The 22,641-nt window shown below is 63.6% G+C and overlaps 2 protein-coding genes across 6 annotated transcripts; one reads left to right on the top strand and one right to left on the bottom strand.

Annotated features, from left to right (window-relative positions):
• Positions 1-4,519: 4,519 nt before the first annotated feature.
• ADAM15 (ADAM metallopeptidase domain 15) lies at positions 4,520-11,935 on the bottom strand. 5 transcript variants are annotated; one of them, XM_066338013.1, is made up of 25 exons: positions 11,747-11,935; positions 10,813-10,916; positions 10,169-10,245; positions 9,806-9,884; positions 9,623-9,699; positions 9,359-9,530; positions 9,225-9,287; positions 9,073-9,141; positions 8,810-8,979; positions 8,652-8,736; positions 8,436-8,584; positions 8,179-8,356; positions 7,937-8,029; positions 7,641-7,836; positions 7,463-7,571; positions 7,240-7,390; positions 7,094-7,171; positions 6,900-7,011; positions 6,668-6,806; positions 6,119-6,172; positions 5,756-5,864; positions 5,414-5,482; positions 5,151-5,222; positions 4,923-5,044; positions 4,520-4,647 (listed from the first exon to the last, which is right to left on the bottom strand). In XM_066338013.1, the coding sequence occupies exons 1-25, from the start codon at positions 11,904-11,906 to the stop codon at positions 4,620-4,622; spliced, it is 2,715 nt and encodes a 904-aa protein (XP_066194110.1). In that variant the 5' UTR covers positions 11,907-11,935; the 3' UTR covers positions 4,520-4,619. The 5 variants fall into 5 exon arrangements, with proteins under 5 accessions (XP_066194110.1, XP_066194113.1, XP_066194112.1 ...); XM_066338016.1 differs by lacking the exon at positions 5,151-5,222; XM_066338015.1 differs by lacking the exon at positions 5,414-5,482.
• A 1,556-nt stretch (positions 11,936-13,491) lies between these two features.
• DCST2 (DC-STAMP domain containing 2) lies at positions 13,492-20,651 on the top strand. Its single transcript, XM_066337760.1, has 30 exons — positions 13,492-13,810; positions 13,900-14,070; positions 14,190-14,291; positions 14,386-14,577; positions 14,686-14,751; positions 14,848-15,061; positions 15,137-15,294; positions 15,376-15,540; positions 15,621-15,788; positions 15,883-15,983; positions 16,059-16,189; positions 16,296-16,411; positions 16,487-16,580; positions 16,671-16,859; positions 16,948-17,108; positions 17,195-17,320; positions 17,398-17,472; positions 17,572-17,700; positions 17,781-17,920; positions 18,008-18,185; positions 18,328-18,471; positions 18,580-18,701; positions 18,797-18,951; positions 19,125-19,224; positions 19,318-19,413; positions 19,486-19,612; positions 19,728-19,844; positions 19,936-20,078; positions 20,184-20,297; positions 20,390-20,651. Exons 1-30 carry the CDS (start codon positions 13,492-13,494, stop codon positions 20,639-20,641), a joined length of 4,365 nt encoding a protein of 1,454 aa, XP_066193857.1. The 3' UTR covers positions 20,642-20,651.
• Positions 20,652-22,641: the final 1,990 nt, after the last annotated feature.

Below are 22,641 nucleotides of genomic sequence, written 5' to 3'. Positions count from 1 at the left end.
CGCAGGAACCTGCCGGGCAGGACGAGCCGGGAAGCCGGGGGTCCATTGGGAGGGATGCCCCGCTGCCTCCTGCCCCAGGAGAGCAGGGAGCTGCGCTTTTCCCAAAATCACCGACCGGACGCTGCCCGCGCCACGCCAGCCAGGCATCAGCTCAGATTAGCCGCAGGCCGCTGGAGCTGAATGGGCTCGACCACCGCGGCCGGGGGTGTTTCTACAGCCACGCTGTCCAGGCACAAAGCCCCTCGCCCCAGGCACCCGCCTCACCGCTGATGGGACATGACACGCCGGTGGGGGGCCCGTGCGGCGGGACGCTCCTGCCCCGGCACCGTGCCGGTAGGGGGTGGCCGCCGGGGCAGGGGGCACGGGGAGGGCTCCGGTGGAGGAGCGGGCAGGAGATGGGGCCCAGCCCAGGTACTGGAGCAGCATCGGGGATGCCGTGAGCTCATGGCTGAGCCGACAAGTGTGGCCAGGCTAGGGTGGAGCAGCTGTGCAGGCACACACACGTGCACACGCATGTGCACACACATGAACACGCACATGCGTGTGCACACGCTTGGTCCTGAGTGCCTGGGACGGGCGATGGAAAAGAGGGGCTGGCAGGCACACCTCGGCCCCCGAGTTGGCCCCGGTGCAGCCGGTGTTCAGACATGGTGCAGGGTCCCGGCAGAGGCCAGAACATTAATCACGGGGATGGCAGCGCTGGCAAGGGGGGGCTTGAACCCCCAACACCCCACTGAGGCTGGGGGCTCCCCGAGGGCAGGATGGAGCACAGACTCCTGCTGACTCAAAGCATCCCATGGGTGACGCCAGCCGAGACGGGCCTGGGCAGGGCCAAGGGCTGGGGGGACGGGGCCCTGCCTGACCCAGCAGAGGGGCACACAGAGTCCCTCTTCCTGGGGCATGCGTCAGTGGTGAGGTCTCACCTCTCCCATCTGCAGGATGGGAGCAAGGCAGCATCTGTACCCCCAGCCCTGCCCATCACGTGCCCGTCTGCCCCAGTCCAGCGACCCCAGAGCACAGGACCTCCGTGGGGGAGGCCCCATGATCCTGACCCTGCCCCCTGCTCCCTGAGAAGCTCCGAGCTGGGAAACACCTAAAATGGAGGAGGTTGGGAAGAGGGGATGGAGGCAGAACCTGGCTCGCTGGTGATGGCAAAGCTCACAGGCAGCACCAATGGCAGGGTGTGGGCTGGAGTTGTCCCCACCAGGAGGGACACCCACCATGGAAACCCAGAGCCCCAAGAGTGCCACCCATGAGCTTGATGCCACAGGAAGATGCCCAGAGTACAGTGCTACCAAGGGCATTCAGGCTCAGCACAGGTGGGTACCACCGGGAAATCGGCAGCACCAGAACTGCCCACCAGGTCGGTGCCATCAGGGGCTTGGTGCCACCACGAGTGCCCACTGGCATGGGGGCAACCAGGGCTGCCCACTGGTGTGAGAACACCCAGAGCTTGTCACTGAGGGAGACTCACAAGCTGGATGCCACACGGGGCTCAGTGCCACCAGCAGTGCCTGGGGCTAAGCACCACCCAGGTACGCTTGCTGTCCCGGTGGCACCCAGAGATGCCCAGTGACTCGGTGTCACCGGGGCTGCTCAGCGGCTCAGTGCCCCCCATCGGTGCAGCTGGGGCACTCCCCAGCTCTGTACTGCCCGGGGCTCGGTACCATCGGGGGTGCCCTGTGGCTCGGTGCTACTCAGAGCTCACACCCCTAAAGATTCTCACCCGCTCGACAATGCCCAGGGCTGCCCGGTGGCTCCGGTACCAGCGGGTCTCGGTACCATCAGAAGGTACCACCCGGGGGCTCGGTGCCGGTGGGGATGCCCGGGGGCTCGGCACACTGCGGGACGCTCGCCAGCTCAGCATTTACCTGGGAGCTCGGTGCTGTCGGGGATGCCCGGGGGCTCGGTCCCACCGAGAGGTGCTTCCCGTCTCAGTCTTGCCCCTGGGCGCCTAGTGGCCCGGTGGCCAGCAGCCCCGCCCCCCCGGAGCCCACCGCTCGCCACCCCTCCCCTCCCGTCCCGTCCCGTCCCGTCCCGTCCCATCCCGAGGCGGCGGCGCGGGCCCGGGGCTCGGTGGGGCCCGGGGCTCGGTGGGGCCCGGCGCTCGGCGGGCCCGGGGCGTACAAAGGCGGCGGGGCCGGCGGGGGCGGCGGCGGTACCTGGGGTTGCTGCCGTTCCAGTGGACGCCGTGGCGGAAGCCGCGCACCGGCGGCGCCCAGAGCAGCGGCGCCCAGAGCAGGAGCCCGAGCAGCGGCGCGGGGCGCATGGCTCCGCCGGCGGCGGGGGGCGGCGGGGGGCCGCGGGCGGGGCGGCCCGGCGGGGCTCGGCACGGCCCGGCCCGCCCCGACAACTTCGGGCCAATCCCGCCGCGCCGCCGCCCGGCAACTTCACCGACTGCCATTAACCCTTAGCGGGCGGCACCGGCACCCGCCGGCACCGGCACGGAGACCGGCACCGGCACCGAGACCGGTAACTCCCCATCGGCCGGTACCGCCGGCATCCAGCGGCACCACGACCGGCACCGGCAGCCACGCCCCAGTCCGGTACCGCCAACATCCACCGGCACCAGGACCGGTATCCTTGGCAACTCCCCGGTACCTCTCCCAGTCCGACACCGACCCGGTAGTGCGAATATCTACTGGCACCGGGACTAACAATGCCCGGGCATCTGGGATCAGCATCCCCGGCAACGGAATCCCCGGCAGCGGCACCGACCAACACCTCTGGCATCCACCGGCACCGCCCCTGGGACCGGCAGCTCCGGCCCAATCGAGCTCCCTGATAAACCCCACCCCACCCCAGCACCGCCCCAGTACCGGCGCCAGCAGCGCTGGTTGCCCTCTGCACCCACCTCCCGCCATCGGTGGGCATCAGCATCCATCGGTACCGGCACCGGCTGGGCCCTGTGGGGCCTGGAGATGGGGAGATCTGTCCATACACAGGGGAAGTATCACACACGTGTGTCCTGGGCCCACCAGGCAGCTCCTGCCCACGCGTGTCTGTGCCCACAAGCGGCTCTTGCACACATGAGCCCATGCACACAGGACGGTTCTTGCACACACATGTGCCCATGTTGGTGGCAGCTGCTGCCCACACGTCCTGGCCACCAGGCAGCTCTTGCACACGTGTGTGTGTCTGTGTCCTCAAAGCAGCTCCTGTAGACGTGTGCTCATGTGTGACAGCTCCTGCTCACATGTGACACCCGTGTCCAAGCTTATAGGGCAGCTCTTGCACATGCATGTGCCCACGTGTGTAGCAGCTCCTACCTACGTGTATGTCGGTGTAACAGTGTTGCAAATTCGAATGTCCATGTGCATGGCAGCCCATTTTCACACGTGTCCCTGTCCTCAGAGCAGCCCCTGCACATGCATGTGTTCCTGTGTTCTGAGCAGCCTCTGCACACATTCACGTCCCTGCTCACCAGGCAGCTCTTGCACACTTGTGTGCCCAGGTATGTGATGGTTCATGCTCACATGTGTTCCTGCCCACATCTGTGCCCACACAGAGCACAGCTCTTGCACACCTGTGGCCACGTGTGAGGCTGCTCGTGTTCAGGTGTGGGTCCCGGTCAGAGAAGCTCCTGCAGATGCATGTGATGAGCATACAGGGCAGCTCTTGCACACACATGTACATGTGGTCTAGCAGGTGGCTTGCACATGTGTTCCAGCCCAGAAAACAGCTCCTGCACAAACGTGTGTATGGGCAGCTCCTGCCCGAGCACATGCCCGTGAACACAGGACAGCTCCTGCACACGTGTGTGGCGAAACTCATAGCACAGCTCTACACACACATGCCCATGTGTGTGGCAGCTCCTGCCCATGTGTCCTCCTGCCCAGAAGGCAGTTCCTGCACACATATGCACCCATGTTTGTGACAACTTCTGCCCGTGAGTGTGCCTGAGCCCACAGGGCAGCTCCTGCACACGTGTCTGTGTTTGTCGCAGCCTCTCTTCACTCGTGTCCATGCACACAGGGCGGCTCTTGCACACTTACACATCTCTGTCCACCAGGCAGCTCTTACACACACACACACACACCTGTGCCCATAAAGCAGCTCTTACACACACGCACGCCCACACGGACTGAGCAGCTCTTATACATTCTTGTGCCCATGTTTGCGGAAACCCTTTGTCCACGCGTGTGTCTGTGAAGACCGAGGAGCCTCTGCATACATGTTACTGCCCAGGAGGCAGCTCTTGCACACGCGTGTGCCCCTAGGTGTGGCAGCTCCTGCCCACGCGTGTCCCTGCCCACAGGCGGCTCTCACACACGCCTGTGCACAGACCCTCGCACACACACGTGCCCACACGCGTGTCGCCCCGTGTCCCCCTCACCCCGCCCCGTGCCCACGTGGCCCCGGGCCCCCGCCCCCGGTGCAGTGCGCGCAGTCCCCGCCAGGGGGCGGTGTCGCCCGGGAGCCCTTTCCGGCGCGGGGCCTGCCGGGAGTTGTAGTTCCGCCCCGCTCCGCCGCTTCCCGTCGCCGTGCCCCGGTCCCGGTGCGGCGGAGGCAGCGCAGAGGAGGCTCACAGCCCCTTTATTGACGTGGCGAGAGAAAAAGCGGGCAGCGGAGCCCGGCCTTCCCCGCGGATCCAGTGCTGCGCATTCCCTGCCCGCGGCTCAGGCCTGTGGCGGGGCCGGGGCAGGCCTGGGAAGGGAAGCGGGGGCGATGGGGTGAGGGTGCGGTCCGTGTAACTTCCCCCTGCAGCTCCCCCCGTCCCCTGCTCTGGCTCCCCACCCTGACTCCCTCCTTTCTCCTCTCCCGCCCTGTTCTGGCCGCTCATTTCTCCCGGCTGTCCCCTCTTCCCCACCCACGCTCCCCTCTGGCCTCTGCAGGTCCCCATCCTGGCACCCCACAGCGTCCCCTCAGCCCTTACATCCGCCCTTGGACCCCCCGGCCGTGGCCTGGCGCCCCGTGCTCACCTGGCAGGAATCACGGTGACATAGGGGTGCCCAGGGGGGGTCTCACTGCGGGGCACCGAAGGGCCCGGGGGGTCCAAGGGCAGCGGCCGCTGCGGTGGGGGAGGTTTGGCTGGACCTGGGGGCTGCAAGGGCATGGGGCTGTCAAAGCTGGGTCATGGGCTGTCCCCTTTGCTGGGCTCGGGGTGGGAATTGGCCTCCTGCCCCACACGCAGGTGCTGCTGCCGTTACCTGAGCGCTCAGCGGCACAGGGTCCGCAGGCAGCGGGCGTGTGGGGGGGGGTGGCCTGTCCGAGGGGGCGGCCTGGGCAGAGAGAGAGGGACAGTGAGACAGCAGGGGGACAAGTGGGCGAGCACGGGAACCAGCCTCCTGGTGGACAGGAGGGGTTCTGGGGACACCCGTGTCACACAAGTCCCCGGAGCCGGAGCGCAGCCAGACAGACATGCAGCGGGTTTAGGGTGGGCTGAGGGACACCCGCCCCGCCTGGACGTTACCTTGGGCACAGGGTCTGGCGGGAGAGGCCGGGAGGGCGGATCAGGCCGGGCTGAGCCGAGGGCAGCCGGCTGCGGAGAGAGGGAGAGGGGGACAAGCCATGCAGCATGCGGAGACCCCCCTCCCGCCAGGCAGAGACAGAGATCCCCCCTCAGTGCACAGCTCTGGGGCCCAGCCCTGGCTGGGATGGGCACCAATCCCAACGAGCGGCCGTCATGCCAAGTGTCCGTGCCAGGCTGCTCCAGGTGCCAAGGAGTGGGATCCCACACGTAGGGTGCTCTGAGCTGGCACCCTAGGACCAGAGTGAACTCGGGACCCACTGATGCCAGCACCCCCATCCTCACCTTGCTGCCATGCATGACCTGCAGCTCCGTGGCCTGACGCCACTGTGGGGGCCGGGGACGTGCAGGGGGACCTTGGTTGCTGCCCGACTGGGGTTCTGGCTGAGAGATCCTGCAGGGAAGATGCAGGATGAGACCCTGCTCGCTCTGGGCACACAGAGGACCCCGTATCGCGACCGAGCGACACCAACACCAGCGGAAGCCCAAGAGAAACGAACCCCTCGGTGCTGGAAGATGCGACACCCTGCACCCCGGGGCTGCCCCGCACCCCACGGGCACTGCCAGGGGAAGAGCGCAGCACCGGGGCCTTGCGAAGCAGGACGGCCTGGGGACAGCCCCACGCCCGGACGCCGGCGGTGACGTTACCCGCTCCAGCCGTCTGCGGCTCCGGGACCCAGGAACTGCACCCGGGTCTCAGCACTGTGGGGAGAAGAGTGGGGGGCTCAGCCCGGGGCTGGGGGGCACTGGTGAGAGGAGCCGCGGGGATGTGGGGTGACGGTGCACGACGGGGCTGTGACCTGCGCTGGGGATGCACACGCACACACACGGGTGGTCACTCTGTGGGGACACGTGCACAGTGCTTGGGCGGCCAACATGGGGAACACGCGTGCGTGTGCGTGCACAGGCACGCACCCCGCTGCTACACACACGTGCTCACATGCAGGCGGCTCTGGTACACGCATGCAGAATTCAGCCTGCCACGGCACACACATGCAGAGGGTTGTGTGCCACCTACATGTCACACCACACGTGTAGAGGTGAGTGTGTCACCTGTGTGTCACGGCACACGCATGCAGAGGTGAACATGGCATCGGTGTGCCACCGGTGTGCCTCGGCATGCAGGCAGAGGCGAGCGTGCCAACACCCACACGCCCCCCACTCACCCCCGCTAGGCCCCCCACATGCCCCCGGTACCTGTACTGGCAGGAGGTGCCTTTGCCAAGCTGGCAGAGGTGCTTGTGCAGGCCGGCACGGCGGGCACGGCACAGCCCCAGCGCCAGCGCCAGCCCCAGCAGCGCGCTCAGCAGCAGGGCCGTGGGCAGGGCGCTTCCCCCTGCGGGAGAGCAGCACGTCAGCCCCCGCCGTGCCCGTCACCCCCCCGACACCCGCACAAAGCCCCATTCTCTGCGCTCGCCTTGTCCCTCACCTCGCTCGAGGCCGGCAGGGCCGCTGTCCTGGCTGCCTCCCACGCCGGGGCTGTCGCAGGTTGGGGGGGCCCAGCCCCGCTCACAGTGGCAGTGCCCGTGGTTGTTGCACACCTGGGTGGATGATACCAGCTGAACTCGGCCCCTGAGAGGCAAGTCCCCACTGCCAGCAGCCGCTCCCCAGCCCCACACTTACCCCGTGCCCGTGGCATTTGCTCTGGCACTGCTGGTCACCCAGCATGGACACATCCTGGCACTGGTGCTGGAGGCACATCTGTGGGGGACGGGGTGTCAGCACTGGGAGACCCCTCCTGGACCCTTCCCAGCTGCCTCACTGCTCACCTTCCCAGGGCCACAGGGGGTGCCAGGCAGCACCATGGCCGCATCGGTCACATCCTCGTCCCCGGGCAGATGGGTCCCCTGGCAGGACCCTTCTGGTCTCTCCCCACGGGTGCTGCCGTGCTGGCACTGCAACATCCCACAGCTGGTGTCCCTGCAAGGACAGAGGAGTCAGAGCAGGAGGCACAGCAAGGGGGACATGGAGAAGGATGGGGACCTCACTCACTGCTGGGTGCAAGTGACATAGGAGCCATTGGGGAGCTGCCCACAGTGCCCACGTTCATCCCCTCTTGTGTTCAGGGCTGCCATGCAGGAACTGGAGACAGGACTGGCACCTGCAGTGGGGGCAGAGACCCTCAGCACCCCTACCTAGCCCCAAGCACCCCAGCCTGGCCATGCTGTACCTGGCCCCAGCAGCTGCTGGCACTGTCCCTCGTAGGTGGCACAGGCCCCGCTGTAGCAGCGTGCCTGCCCGCCAGCACAGGGCTGCCCGTCCTGCAGGAATGTGTCAGGGGGGCAGCGCGGTGAGACCCCATCGCAGAACTCAGGCAGGTCACACTCACCCAGCGGCTCCCGACACGTGTGTCCAGCATGGAGCAGCTGTGGGGGGACACAGTCAGATCAGTGGGGTGAGGGGGGAACTCACCCACCACGTGGAGTTGCTGGTGTGCCCATGGCATGGGTGCCCATCCCCACACACCTGGCAGTCCTGGCAGCAGGTGTCCCCAGTGGCACACATGGCCCCTGGCATCAGCCTGCAGGAGCTGCTGTTGCAGCAAGGATCGGTGCACTCCTGTGGTGGGGGAGCTGCAGTCAAGTGGGTGCCACCAGCACCTACCACTGGGCACTGGAAACCACCCTGCCAGCCCCAGACATCCCTGGGCAGGGCCATGGAGAAAGAGGGTGGCTTTAGGGCTTTAGGCCTGCCCAGAGGCCCCGTACCACGCTGAGGCCGCAGTCACATTCCTCGCCCAGCTCTACAAAGTGGTTCCCGCAGGTGGGGCTCCCAGTCAAGAGCTGGGGCTCAGGGACGTTGGAGAGGCACCAGCCCTGGCCCTGCTGCAGGCTGTGCTCCAGGTCCTGCTGGCTGCAGTTGCTGAAGCTCAAGCCAGGTGTCAACCTGCAGAGCCAGGAAAGGGTCATGAGGTGGGGAGGGGGCTTGGCCCCAGCCCCCCCAAAGGTCTGCCTGCTGCCCTCACCCTGTAGGTGGTGCCATGATGCAGCCACGGTCATGCTGGAGGTCGCCGCAGTCGCAGAGACGCCCGGTGCTGTCGTGGCGCATGCCCAGGTTGTGCCCCAGCTGATGGGCCACGGTGGAGGCCATGACCAGGACACTGACGGAGTGGTCCTGTGGGACAGGAGGGTCAGGGAGGGCAGGTGGTGGGAGGACGGGGTGGAGGGACAGAGGTACTGACCATGCTGACCCCCCCGGAACGTGTGGGGGAACACATGGAGGCTTGAGTCGACATCCCCACTGAGACATCATCAAAGTGGGCACCCCTGGGGAGAGAGCACAGGGGGTTAGGGGGCTGCTGTGGCCTCATCCCCTGTCCCCACCTTGTCCCCCACTCACGTCAGGAGCTGGGCATTGTCGTGGGGCAGCCGGGGCAGCAGCTCCTCCCGGCGCCAGCGCAGGAACTGCTCCAGCACGGCCCGGGCGCTGCTGCCCACCGTGATCTTGTTGCCCTCACTCCAGACCTCCACCGCCAGCAGGGCCACCCGCACTCCCAGTGGGCGGAAGAACTGGGGGGGCACAGAGGGGTCAGAGCCCCCCCAGCACTGCAGCAGCAAGGGCACAGCCGGACACTGGGCTGGGAGGGACGGATGGCAACTCACCACATCCATCTGGTTGGCAATTTCCAGGGTCCGCGTGTGAACACGCTGTAGGCTGGGGTAATTCTGGAACTGAGGAAACAGGGAGAGGGTTCGGAGGGGTGGCTGTGGGGACACCAGTCCCCCTCTTTCTGGGGACACTGCCCAGCACTCACCGAAGTGTGGTCCACCACCATCACCAGCTCCACAAAGTGCTGCTCTGCCACCTCCCGCTTGCCCTGGGGACAGAGAAGGGTCAGAGTGCTGATACAGGGACACTCTCTGTGGGCAGAACTCCTGGGTGACCTACTCTCTGTGGCCAGAGGGGCTCTGTTGCCTGTGCCCCAGGGCAGGGGCCCTGCCCGCAGCTCTGAGGCTCCAGCCGGACCACCTGAAGGTGGGACGCCACGTGCTGCCCTGGGAGGCTGCTGGTGTCTGGCTCCAGTATGTAGCTCCTGGTGTCCGACAGCCAGAGGCGGCCACTGGGGAAGGACAGAGGAGCTGGGATATGGAGCCCGTCCCATCACCAGCACACTGGGAGTGGCGTCATGACCCACTGGGGTTGGGGGCTCACCTGAGTCCAGCACAGGCACAGAGGTTGGCCCAGGAGCCAGAGACGCCCTCTACTGTCCCCTGGTAGCAGCAGTGCTCCTGCAGCAGAGAAAGGGGCTCAGGATCCAGCCCCAGGCTGGAGTCCCCCTGGGGAACAGGGACAGCCTGGGGACACCACAGGGGACAGCCATGCCTGAGGCCATACCTGCACGCTGGGCTCGTGGATCACCCGTGTGCCGTCGGGCAGATAATAGAGCAGCGTGCCGGTGCCCTGCACCAGCTCCCTGCCAGAGACTTGTGTCACTGCACAGCAGGGTCCTCCTGCTCCCCCTGCCCTGAGCACACCTGGGCAGGAAGGGAGAACCCACCACCTCCCACCCGACTGTGGGTGCACCCTGAGCCCCCCACCCCACCTGTGCCATGGATGAAGACAAGGAATAAGGGACCGCCACTGTAAGGGCACCATGTATAAAGACAGAGCGCCAGAGTCTCAGGAGGATCCCCACCCTGCATGGGTCCAGGAGCTCCACCCCATGCCCTGCTGTTGTCCTCAGAACCACAGACTCACCAGTTTTGCTCCAGTTCCAGCAGCAGCCGCATCCCCTCCAGCTCCAGCAGGACTCTCAGGCGGGTGGGGAACCCCCCCTGCCACAGGCCGAGGTTAAGGGGGTACCCCCTGACCCAAGCTGCCCTATCCCCACTCACCCTCAGACGCACCGCGGACCCGCCTGGCGCTGGCGCGTGCCCGCAGGGAGAGGTCGGAAGGTTCCTCCCTGCCCACCCCGGAGGAAGCGTCCCTCCCTCTCGGCCTCATTGTGTCAGGGAAAGGGGGGTCGGACCGAGCGGGGCCCCCACCCCGTTCCCCCCGCTCTTCCTGCCCGGTGCAGAGCGGCGGAAACATTGGAGAGGCTCCCAAGAGCCGCGGGGTGGGCTGAGCCCTTCCGCCGCCGCCGGGAGGGGCGCAGGGTGGAACCCCCGACCCAGAAAGGTCCCTCCCAGCATCAGGAGGAGAACGGGGATTTGTTGAGGGTCCCCTCCCCACTGCTTCTGGGACGCCAAGGGTTCTGGGTGCTAGCAACCGTGGGGATGTGGCGTCAGCACACCACATGTCCTGCACTGAAAAAGAGGGCAGGGGGAGGTGGTAGGGGGCAAGCAGCCCCTGCAACACTGTCACAAGTGTAGGGGACCCCAGGGATGTGGGCGACGGCTCACCTCGGTCGCTTCTGCCAAGCTGAGTGTCCGGTTATCCCACAGGACCCACGGGGTCACAGACCAGGAGTGTCCTAATTCTTCACTCTGCTGCTGTGAGCTGTCACCTGCACAGGGCCCGGGGCCGCCGTGTCACCACCGCGTCACTCCCCACAGCCCAGACCCCCGTCGTCCCTCATCACAGCCCAGACTCCCACATCCTGGACCCCCAGCCTGCACCCTGGACCCTCTTGGTCACCCATCGAAATCTGGTCACCCATCACATTAAAGCCTCCTGCTGTCACCCGCTGCAGCCCACCAGAGCGGGTGGGAAGCATTAACAGGGACCCCCACATTGACCTCACAGCAGCCAAGAGCACGGCTCCCAGCAGAGCCTATGGGGAATCCCCCTGTTTCGGGGGTGCAGGAGGACGGGATGGGCTCTTTGGCCAAGCCTTGCATCACCTCGGCCGGCTGCCCAGTACAACCAGCACAGAGACTGGGCAGGGCTGGGAGCCCGGCTGGGCTGACTCCAAGCCACCCCTCCCTCCAGCTCTTGGGGAACCCCTGCCTGCCCGGGGCCGGGGGGATGCCGAAGGGGCTTTGGAGGAGGCACGTAACCCCCGTTCCCCACGGCCCCACCAGCCCGGGGAGCGCCGGGTCCCGGCGAAGATGGACAGAACCGCGGTGCCGGGGGAGCACCGAGGGTCCCAGGGAGGGATCCCCGCGCACCCCGGGTAGGGGTCACCGCGTGTCCCGGGGGGAGCACGGAGCGTACCGGGAGGACACACCGGACATCATGGGAGGGGGTAACGAGCTTCCAGAGAGGCTACGACTCTCGATCCCATCCCAGTCCTTCCGGGCCGCTCCCCGTGCGTATCCCCGCGATGTCCCGACCGGGGGCGAGCCGCGGTCCCCACCGACCCTTTCCCTCTCGGGACCCCAGTTCCCCGCTCACCTGCAGCGCTGCCGGTGTCAGCGGCGAGCAGCAGCCCCGCGGCGAGGAGCAGCCGCGGCCCCATCGCCCCCATGGCCGTCCCGGGCCGCGCTGCCTCGCCGCGGCCGATCCCGCCGGCTCCCGCCGCGCATGGCCCCGGCACCGGCACCGGCACCGGCATCGACCCCGCCCGGCCCGGCCCGGGGGCGGAACTTCCCTGCCCGCGCCGTCGCCCCGTTCCGCTCCTCCTGCACCGCCCAGCCCGGGGCGGGGCGGGGGCGGCTCCTGTGCGCTCAGAGGTGCTGGTGTTTGCGGGGGTACCGCTGCTGAGAACGCGGACTGGACCGCTCCTCATCCCGAGGCTCTTGCCTTCATGACCCCGTAGGGTGGAGACCCCCTCCTTCACCTCCTAGGAGAGCAGAGGCACTCACCGTCACCATCTCATGCTCTGGACACTCCTCCTTTGTCATCCTGTACGCTGAAGACCCCCACTTTCACCACTCCGGATGGCAGACCCCCCTGCCTCCATCCCCCAAGGCAGAAATGACCCCCACATCACAACAGAGACACCCCCCTGTCACCATCCGGTACTCCAGACACCCCTGCCTTTATCTCCTTGTGCAACGGAGACCCCCACCTTCATTATCCCAGAGAGTGGAGACCTCCACCCTCATTACCCAGACACTACACAGCCCCACCTTCACCTGTTCACACACAGAAGATCCCCCACTTCCATCCCCCCTACACCCCCTTTCAATGCAGATGCACCCCACAGACCCCAATTCATGCCATGCACGGAGGTTGCAGCTTTCATTGCTGGGATCCCCTCCTTGCTGCTGTCCTGGAGGAGGCTGGGATCTGCTGGACCACCAGCAAGACACAAGCTCCCAGCCCCTCCATCACTGCTCACAGCCCGAGACACTGCAGGAGTCCTGCTGGATCCCGTTCTCCATTACTGGGGACAGGAAGATGATCCAAGCAAGGCTTTATGGCCAGCTCATCTGGGTTACCAAAATGTTGTCCTGAAATGGGCTCCTTCTCCTGGTGTGCAGGAGACCAATCCCACCCGGAGCCCAGGGATTTGATTTATTTTCAGTTCTGTGCTAGGGGTCAATGCCCAACATAATCCCCAATGAGCAAACTGTTCACCATTTCTACACTTAAGCAAACAAGTATTAAACATTCATGGTCTGCAAGTTACACAGTTCCTCATTAATTAGTATTAATTAGTATTTTATCTTCTTTTGGTTAAATGTTTCTCTCGCTTCTCATGCTAATTAAGGCTGCATGCTCAGTTTTCTCCTTTTGGGTCAGTGGGTTTCTTGACTTGGTGGTCATGATCTTCCCTTGTTGCAATTACCCACTTTGCCCTTTTGGATGATGGCTGGCCTTGTTTTTTCTTCTTCATCTCGTGTGTGGCCAAGTGTCCTTGGTCTGTGTGTTCAGTGTTCCACGGGCTCTGCTTCCCACTGATGCACTGGCTCAAGTTTCTTCTCTCTGCAAGTGCTGAGGCTTATTAAAGCTACAATTACTGACACGTAATGGCACAGAATTTCTCAGTTTGGAAGATGGACATCAGGGTGAGCAGCACCCTCTGCAACAGAGCGCAACTGAAACTGCTGCAATGTTCTGAAGGCAACGGAAACCGTCATGCAGAGGAACTGACAACGGCAGGAGCCCTGCAAGCAGCACGGTGGAAACTGCTCACTCGGTCTGCTCGGTCTCTCCACGGAGAGAAAGCCAGAGGGAGCAGTAGGAACCTCAGCATGGGGCTGGTCTCGGGGCTGGGCAGAGCCCTGCGGCGCCGGAGGGGCCAGGGCAAGAACCGGCCCCTGCAGCCTGGGGCCAAGCGCCGGCCAGAGGATCTGAGCAAGGCCCAAGAGTTTGCCCGCAGCCTCGGTGGCCTCACCCTGGGCCTGGCTCTGGCCAGCCTTTACGGGGCTCTGGTGCTGCTGGTGCAGGGCCACAGCGTCTGGTACTGCCTCAGCATTACCGTCATCATGGGCGCGGGGCTGGGCCTGGGCATGGCCTTCTCCATGAAGACACGGATGATTGTGCTGCTGGCACTGCCACACTTCTTCACCAGTGAGCAGCCACGGGTCCTGCGCTGGGAGCTGGGGGTGCCAGGGGATGCTGGCTCCTGGCTGAGCCCCAGGACTACCCTGTCTTTGCAGGGGAGGGGAAGATGCTGATCATGATGCTGGCGCTGTGCCTGACCGTGCAAGGCCCTGGCACCAATCTCCTGCACAACGTCTCCCAGGTCGCCAAGGCACTGTCATGTGGGGCCGAACTGGCCCAAAACCAGACGGCCGAGCGGCTGCAACGTGCCAAGGAGCCGCTGCTGAGTGAGCAAGGGGCTGGGGGAAGGTGGAGGGACTGGAGGGGCCCTTCCTGGGGGAGGCACAGACACCCTCAGGCTACCCTCACTCTTTGGAGTTTGCTCAGATGCCCCCTCTCTCTGCAGACTTGCAGAAGAAAATCAAGGAAATTGGCCAGAATGCCAAGGTGGTGGGTGACCGCGTCCGCAAGTTTGTCCGCTCCATCATAAACTGCACCAGACACGTTGGTGAGCAGGGTCCCCGGGGGTGTCCCCCCCTGCCAGCATCCCCATCCCTCCTTTCAGTCCATCCCCGTCTCCAATGCTCGCTCCCTGCCCACAGCCAAGGCCCTGCGGAATGTTTGGCTGTGGCTGTCGAAGGCTGGTTACATCTGTAACCGTGAGCTGGGGTCACCCCACAGTAGTTGCATTCGCTACATGAACAAGGCCAAGGACAGGTGTGAGCGTGCCCTCCCCCTCCTCTTCCACATCTGCTATCTTGTCCATGGCTTCAAGGTCCTCTGCACAGCGATGAGTGCTTGTGAGTCCCTGTCCCTTTTGCCATGGGGGGCTAATGGAGTGATGGGGCAGATCTGTCCCCATCACGGGGGCCCAGCCCTAGCAGAGATCCCCTTCTCTGCAGTTGCTGCCATGTTCTGCACCATCCCTGTGTACATCCAGACCTTCATCCGGACCAATATCGCAGCCCGTGAGTACCCCAGTGCCATGGAGGGTCGGGGGTCCTTCTCTGCACCCCTCTTCTTGTTCTCGCCACAAAGCACAGCACCTCTTGTCACCTCTGCAGCCCTCACAGATGCCCTGAACCGTGTCCGCGCCGAGTTTGAGTTCAACATCTCGGTTGTGCACCAATTCAGTGTCAACCTCAACGCCAGCAAGAGCCTGGGGGAGGTGTCTGCTGACATGATGGAGGCTGTGCAGCGGCACATGGAGCCCTACCACCACGTCCTGGAGTTCTTCTCCTATCTCTCTGTCTTGGCCATCTTCTTCTTGTGCTACCAGTGAGCAGTGCTCTGGTGACCCATGGGGGCGGGGACCTGGCGTGCAGGTGCTCAGCTTCCCCCCTGTCCCCCCAGAGCGATCCGGTACCGGCGCCGCTACCTGCGGGACGACACCTTTGACAACGTTTACATCACACGGCGCTTTGTGGAGTTGGACCTGCGCTGTGCAGAGGCAGGCAAACCCACCGTGCTGCCCCTGTCAGCGCGGGAGAGGGGCCGCTACATCCCCCCAGGTCAGCCCCACCCCGGGGGTATCCCTGAGCCCAGCCCCGAGCCACCTGACACGGCCTCATGGTGCTCCCATGGCCATCCAGGTGCCCTGTGGCTGTCAAAGACGGAGCGACGCCAGTACAGCCTGCAGTTGTTTGGGTTCCTGCGCCATGTGCTGCTGGGGTTCAGCATCCTCCTGGCTGACTACAGCATCTTCTGGTTACTTGACCTGTTCCGGCACCAGCTGAGCGCGGAGATCGTTGCCAGGGGTGAGTAGCACCCTTGGGTGCTCTGCTGGCTGAGGGTCAGGGCTGTGGGATGGCCCTAGGTCTGAGCTGCTTGCCCACAGCACCATCGACAATGACCATCAGTGTCAATGGGACGGGCTACACCAGCGAGATCTTCCAGGATCTGGTCTCTGCCTTCAACACGCTGCAGGAGGGCAACGTCTCGGTGCTGTCCCAGGTCTGCCTCATCGAGCCCGTGGAGCCTGACCACAACACCCACATCACCATAGGTGTGCAGACCAGGCGTGCTGCACCCTCGATGACCCAGGTGGGTGGCGGGTGTAGGAGGTGCTCCCCCTACATAACTCATTTTCTTCCTACCAGGAATCCTCTACGGTATCTGGCTCTTCATTGCTGTCTTCGGTTCCTATATGGCACGCCTGCGCCGGGCAGTGTGTGCCGCCTACTTCCCATCCCGTGAGCAGGTGAGAAACCCCCTGTGTGTGTGTATGTGTGTCCCTTTACACTCCCCTGCCCTCACCCCGTCCCCTCTGTGCCAGGAGCGCCTTGTCTTCCTCCACAACATCATCCGGGCACGGCGGGAATGGCTGTTATTTGCCCTGAGCAAAGTTGGCACACGGCGCTTGGCCGACACCGGGAAAAGCAGGCTCTTCCTTATCCTCATCTCCAGGTAAGCTCTTCCAGGGGATGGAAAAGGGCAGCATCATCCCTGGGGGTCTGTGGCAAGGGCCTCTGGGATGGCATTGCCCCATGGATCATTTGCTCTGGGCTTGCAGGTTCCCTCTCCTTGTCCGCCTTGCTCGCCGCTTGGGCATCCAGCGCAAACACTGCCTGACCTGTGGGATGGCCGAGCAGCCAGATTTCACCGCCTGCATCACACCCAACTGCAAAGGTCGGAGCTCTCACAATCTGGGGACTCCCTCCCCAGAAAATTCCATGTCCCCTCTGACAGCCCCATTTTCCGCAGGGTTGTATTGCAGTGAGTGCTACAAAGCTCTGAACAACATCTGCTCTGTCTGCATGGCCCCCCTGAGCTACCCAGACACTGGGGATGAGGAGATGTGAGCAGAGGGGTGCTGGGAGCCCTCCTGAGCCTGGGAGGCTGCAGCGGGTGGGCTGCAGCTCACCCCTGCCCTCTCCTGCCCCTGCAGGGACTCCAGTGACGAGGAGACACCGAGGCTGTGGCTGGGTGCTGTGCGGACGCTGCGGGGCCAGGAGCGAGGGCGGCAGCTGCTACAGCGCATCAAGGACATGATAAAGGGCCGGAGACTCCCTTTCAGAACGGCCAGCCGACTTCAAGACCAGCTGGAGGAGGAGGAGAGCGAGGGGATGCTCTCAAGGTGAGGGCTGGCTGTGGGGATGGCAATATCGCCCTTCTCTTCCAACACTGGGAGTGTTGGTCCCCAACACTTGTCTCCCCACTGCCAGACACGACTTTGACGACAAGGAGGAAGCTGAGAGAAGGGATAGCGAGCTGCGGAAGGTGGTGGTCTTGCAGACACCCAGCCATGCTCCCTCTTCATTGGAGCTTCCCACTGGCATCAGTTCTAGGGCAGAATCCCACCGTCCTCAGAAGCCCCCCAACACAAGTGAGCTCCGCTCCCGCTCCTCTCTCAGCCAGGGCTGCCCGTGGGCAGTGGGAGTAGGCAGGGCTGACACCTCCCTCCCCACCCAGCCCTGAAGCGAGTGATGGTCTCAGTCCTGCCTGGCCCATGCAACCGGTTCCTCTGGAGCCGGCCAGATGAGTATCGTTGCAGGAAGGTCTTCCTGGGCGCTGGCTTTGGGATGCTCCTTAGCCTCGGTGAGTGTGTCCTGGTGCCGGGCACAACATGAGGCTGGTGGCACTGGAAACTTAGGACACATTGTTGGGTGTTCCAGGGCTCTGCCACCTCCTCATCATGCCTCTGGACCTGTCAGAGACACAGAAGGTGAAGCTTACCTGGGGGCTGACAGGTGAGGATGGGGCAGGGAGAAGGACTGAGGTGATGAGGACCATCAGGAACTCCAGGGGTTCTCTGTGGGACCATGGGGTCAGCTCTCTGCTCTGCACAGGGGTGACCACCTTGGGTTGGGCCACGTCCCCCCACTTCCGCTGTGCCAATCTGCTCATGGTTCCCAAATTCCTGGGAAAGGAGGGTCGGCTCTACGTTCTCTCCTTTGTCTTTGCTGCCATCTACAACGGTAGGGTCCCGCCATATCCCTGTGTCCCCCCGTGGAGTCCTGGGAGCTGGCGGGTTCTGAGCCACCCCTGCTGCCACCAGGGCCTGTGTCCAACCTCTGGTACAACCTGATGGAGACGAAGCGCTCGATGGAGTGCGTGGTGGAGCTACAGGTGAACCACACAAGACATCTCTGGCAGGCATCTACAGCCCCCCTGCGCCAAGTCATGGAAGAGCTGGTGGTGAGGAGGGGGCTGGGGCAGTGGGTGCTGGGGGGCTAGGGGAGCAGGACCAAGCCTCTGCTTGTGTCTGTGTGTGTGCCCCGGCAGAGGAGTGCAGAGACGCTCAACACTGAGATGCAGAACGTCTCGCAAGCCTTCGTGGAGCTGAACGAGCAGGTGGCCAGCGAGGAGGGCTATGACCTGAGGAAACGCCCGGACACAGGCACACAGCCAGCCCCCAGCACCCAGGAACTGTATGAGAATAAGACCAAACTCCGCTGTGACAGTGAGTGGAGTGCACAGGGACTGGCAGCACATGGGGAAGGGGCTGCCCCAGATCCCAGTGCTGTCCCCACAGGTCACCCTGGTTGGGGGCTGGGGCAGTGGGGCTGGGGCTGCACAGGCAGCTGAGGGCTTCTGCCCTCCAGCTGTGATCAAGAACGGCCTGCAGCGCTGCACAGCCCATTTCCAGAGAATGTACAAGAGATGCAGGCAAACAGTGATCATGCCCCTCGTCGACCACTTCGTCTGCCTGCCCATGCAGTTTGGGTTCCTCTGCCACTCGGTCAAATGTAGGTGACCCTGACCCTGTGCTCTCTTGGAGGGGCAGGTCTAGTTCTGCCCCTGCAGCCCCTGGCATGGCAACCACATCCACCACCATCCCTATTCCACCTCTACAGTCATGAGCCACTGGTGTGAGAAGAAGATCCCCGTGGATGGGAACTTCGGGAAAACTTATGACCAGGTAAACAACTCTGTCAACAGCCTCAGCCAGGAATTCCGCGCCAGCATTGCCTACCAGGTGAGTGCCTGAGCACCCTGTGGGTGCCTGTCCCCTGAGCCTATGGCCAAGGTTGGGGCCAGGTCCTGCCCTGCCCCATGGCCCCTCTGCCATAGGAGGAGCACCATGAGATGCTGGAGGGCAGCGAGATAGCAGAGCAGCTGCGGGAGGAGGTGACCTCGCAGCTGCGGAAGGAAGGTGCCCGCCTGGGCCTGGCTGTCTCCTTCTTCCGCCTGCTGCTGTCCTTCACCTTCCTCTTCGTCTTCTTCTCGTGAGCCTTGGGATGGTCAGGGGGTGGGGGTGACACCCCTGTGCCAGCTGCAGGGCACAGAGGGCTGGGGGGCTTCTTTGGCAGCTGGTCTGGGGGGGGCATGAAGACAAGGGCGGGGTCCTGGAGGCTGCACCCAGTGCCTCCTTCACCCCAGACCTGTCCTCTCTCACCAGAGCTTTCCAATACACCTATCAATACTGTCACAAAATTGGCTTTGACAACTGCTACATCACCACCTATTTCCGGCAAATTGATGCCCGGCGTAGAGAGCAGGTTGGGCAGGGGGAAAGGGGTGCAGGGCAGCCCCATCTCCCGTGGGGGGGTGTCCCAGAGGCTGCACTGGGACACCCCCTGCCCCTCACCCAGAACAAGCAGACACTGCTGCCCCTGCTCAAGGAGGAGACCTCGTCTTTCATCTTCCCGTGCAAGCTGACCCTACAGCGGCCCGAGCTGCAGCACATGGTGAGGGGCTGGCGGTGATCGGGGGGTCAGAGCTGGGGACAGCAGGCTGTGACAGCTCCCTGCTCCCTGCAGGTGATGGAGCTGCTCAGGTGCATCCCACTGCTGCTTCTCCTCCTCTTTGTCTGTGGCCTGGACCACTTCATCTTCACCGTTCTCAGCATCATCCAGCATCATTCCTTTATCGAGTATTCCTACCAAAGTGAGCTCGCGGCCCTGGAGGGCCAGCCCATGGTCCCACCATGCCCCTCAGCAATGCAGGGACCCCCTCAGCTGTCCCACCCCCTCCTCAGCCTCCCTATCCTCCCATCCCACAGCCAGCCACCACTTGTCTGTGAACGTGATGGGCACATCCCTGATGGCGGAACTGCTGCGGTCCACCATCGGGGCCCTCAACACCTCCTTCGACAGTGACGTGGAGACCTCGAACCTCGGTAAGCCCCTGCCAGGGATGGGAACCCCTCCCCAACCCCACACCTGGTCAGGGGCTGCTGCAGGGGGTTCACACCAGTACCGCGTCCTCAGCCTGCCTGCCACAGCCCACCGGAATGACGAGGCAGCAGTACCTGGACACCTTCCTGCCCCTGGGCGCGCTGGCCCTGCTCTGCCTGGCGCAGGTCTACCCGTTCCGCCTGCGCCGCGCCATCGCCGCCTTCTACTTCCCCAAAGTGAGCAGCGCGAGGGCTGGGCACGGCCTGGGGCTGGGGTCTGGAGCCGCTTTGGGGTGGGATGTGTCCCCAGCCACCCACCCCTCACGGTCTTTGCCTGCACAGAGGGAGAAGACTCGAGTGCTGTTCCTGTACAACAAATTGCTGCGGCAGCGGAAGAATTTCTTGTACCTGCAGCGCGGGCGCGTAGCACGGCAAGCACGGCAGCCCCCTGGGCTGGTGAGTGGGGACAGCGACACGGGGGGTTGTCACTCTCCCTTGACCCTGCAGCTGTTCTGGCCCAGCTTTACACGGGCCCGTCCTGGTCGCAGGGGACGTTGCTGCGGCAGTGGTGTCGCCGGCGTTGGCCCCGGCTGCGCCGCTACTTGCGCCAGAGCTGCACCTTGTGTGGGACGCCCGAGACTCCCCGGCACCAGCCCTGCCCCAATCCCGACTGCAGCGCCTCGTACTGCGAGTCGTGCTGGAGGGAATTAGAGGGCACCTGCCTCGCCTGCAGCCCTGCGGATCCCAACCTCGTCCAGGACAGCAGCGAGGACGAGGAGGAGCAGGGATATGCAGGCTGAAGGTACTCGGTAATAAATGTTTCAACCCCCCAGTGCGCGGCGTGAAGTGGGGTCTGCCGGGACAATGCTGAGAGTGGGGGTCTCCACTATGGGGTGTGGGCTCAGGGTGCCAGGACCAGGGGGGTTTTTTGGCAGCCCTTCCCCATGCAGCATCTCCCAGCTTCCGTTGTGCAGCTGGGACTCCAGTCATGTCCTGGTGTGTGGCCCCACATCCTCACTGCTGCCTCCTTGTCACTGGCGTCCCTGCAGGAATGGGGTGTAGCAGGGGTGAGCTGTGGACCCCAGCTTGGGTGGGCTCCTGGGACCTCTCTGCTCACATCTCCTTGTCCCTGGTGTCCCAGTAGCTCAGGGTGCCCATGCACCTGGGACAGGTATTGGTCAAGGCTGTGTAGAAGCTGAGCGGGGGAACCTGCAGGCACAGAATTATCACAGAATCCCAGAGTGGCTCAGGTTGGAAGGGCCCGCAGTGGGTCAGCTAGTCCCAGCTTCCTGCTTAAAAAGGCTCATCCCAGAGCACAGGGCACAGGATTGAGTCCATACAGTTCTGGAATGTCTCCAAGTGAGGGATATTCTCTGGACAATCTGTTCCAGTGCTCGGTCACTGCAGAGGGAAGAAATTCTTCCTCCTGTCCAGGTGGAACTTCCTGAGCATCAGTTTTCACCCTATTGCTTGGCACCCCTTGTGCTGACCTCCCCACTCAGCTGGGAATGAGTCTGGGGGCACTTTAGGGGTCCTTGATGGTTTATAGCACCTTCTAAGACATGATTTACAGATGAATGTCCTGATACCTCCTGAGGTCAGCAGGGGCCATGGAATTTTACCCCTGAGCCGTTTGTTTAAGGGAGGACAGTGCCACAATAATAAAACATTTAAGCCACTTCTCAGGATCTGCTTCCAGTGGGCCTTCTCTCTTATGTGACACAAAAACAACCTGCTGCTAAACAAAGGCTGGTTTGTGCTGATCGTGCCCCGGTGGTGGGTGGGCACCTCCTCTGCCCCAGGATATGTTCTTATGCATGTCAGAGGTTTCCCCACCACACATCCGAAAACTCTACTCCTCCCCTTTGGCTGGAGGATGAAAGCCTGGCCTCAGCAAAGCACCTGCCGCTTTTGAGTTCGTAACCTTTAACATTCCAGTCTCTCATACCTGGCCCCCACCGTGCTCCTGGGCACAGGGACAGGCACCCACAAGGTGCCCAGGCACACACCTGGTAGAGGGTGCTGGCACTGAATTCCTGGCTGTGGCTGTGCATGGAGCTGTTCATCTGGAATTGTAGTCCCCTAGGACCTTCTCCTTGCACCAGCAGTTCATGGCTGCAGGGATGGAAAGGGGATGCTGAGAGCAGAGCCAGGATCCCCAGGCATCACTGTGCCCCCGAGGGAGCACAGGGTCAGGGCATGGGTCCTACACATCGCCCTTGACCCGTTGGCAGAGAAACCTGAACTGCATGGGCAGGCAGACGAGGTGGCTGGTGAGGGGCATGGACACTTTTTTTCATGCAGGTGTCATCTACAGGGGCTGGAAATGGTCTCTGCAGCGCTGCAGGCCCCTCTCAGTCATAGCTGCGGGCAGAAACCCTCAGCTGCCTGTGCTGCCCCAGCCCCACTGGCCCAGCCTGGGGTGTCCTGTGGGGCTGGCACTGGGGTGGGGAAGTCCCCTCCCGAGGCTGGCAGCTGCCTGCCCCATGTGCTGTCGGTCCCTGCCCACCCCATTCCCGTCCAGGGGAAAAGGGAGGAGGTTGTTTTGAATCTCTGCGCAGTAATGAGAAGGATAATTATTATCCAGAGGTCTTTCAAATAGAACAGTAGTTACTGGCAACAACCGAACTGACTTGGATTTGGCACTGAGTGAAACTCACAAACAATAATGTTAAAGCAATGAGCATTTGGGCTGAGAGAAGGAAGGGAAGGGAAGGGAAGGGAAGGAAGGGAAGGGAAGGGAAGGGAAGGGAAGGGAAGGGAAGGGAAGGGAAGGGAGGGAGGGAAGGGAAGGGAAGGG

Source organism: Sylvia atricapilla, chromosome 30 (genome assembly GCF_009819655.1).
Source record: "Sylvia atricapilla isolate bSylAtr1 chromosome 30, bSylAtr1.pri, whole genome shotgun sequence".
NCBI classification, from domain to species: domain Eukaryota; kingdom Metazoa; phylum Chordata; class Aves; order Passeriformes; family Sylviidae; genus Sylvia; species Sylvia atricapilla.
This window is presented reverse-complemented; position numbering and strand designations above follow the sequence as displayed.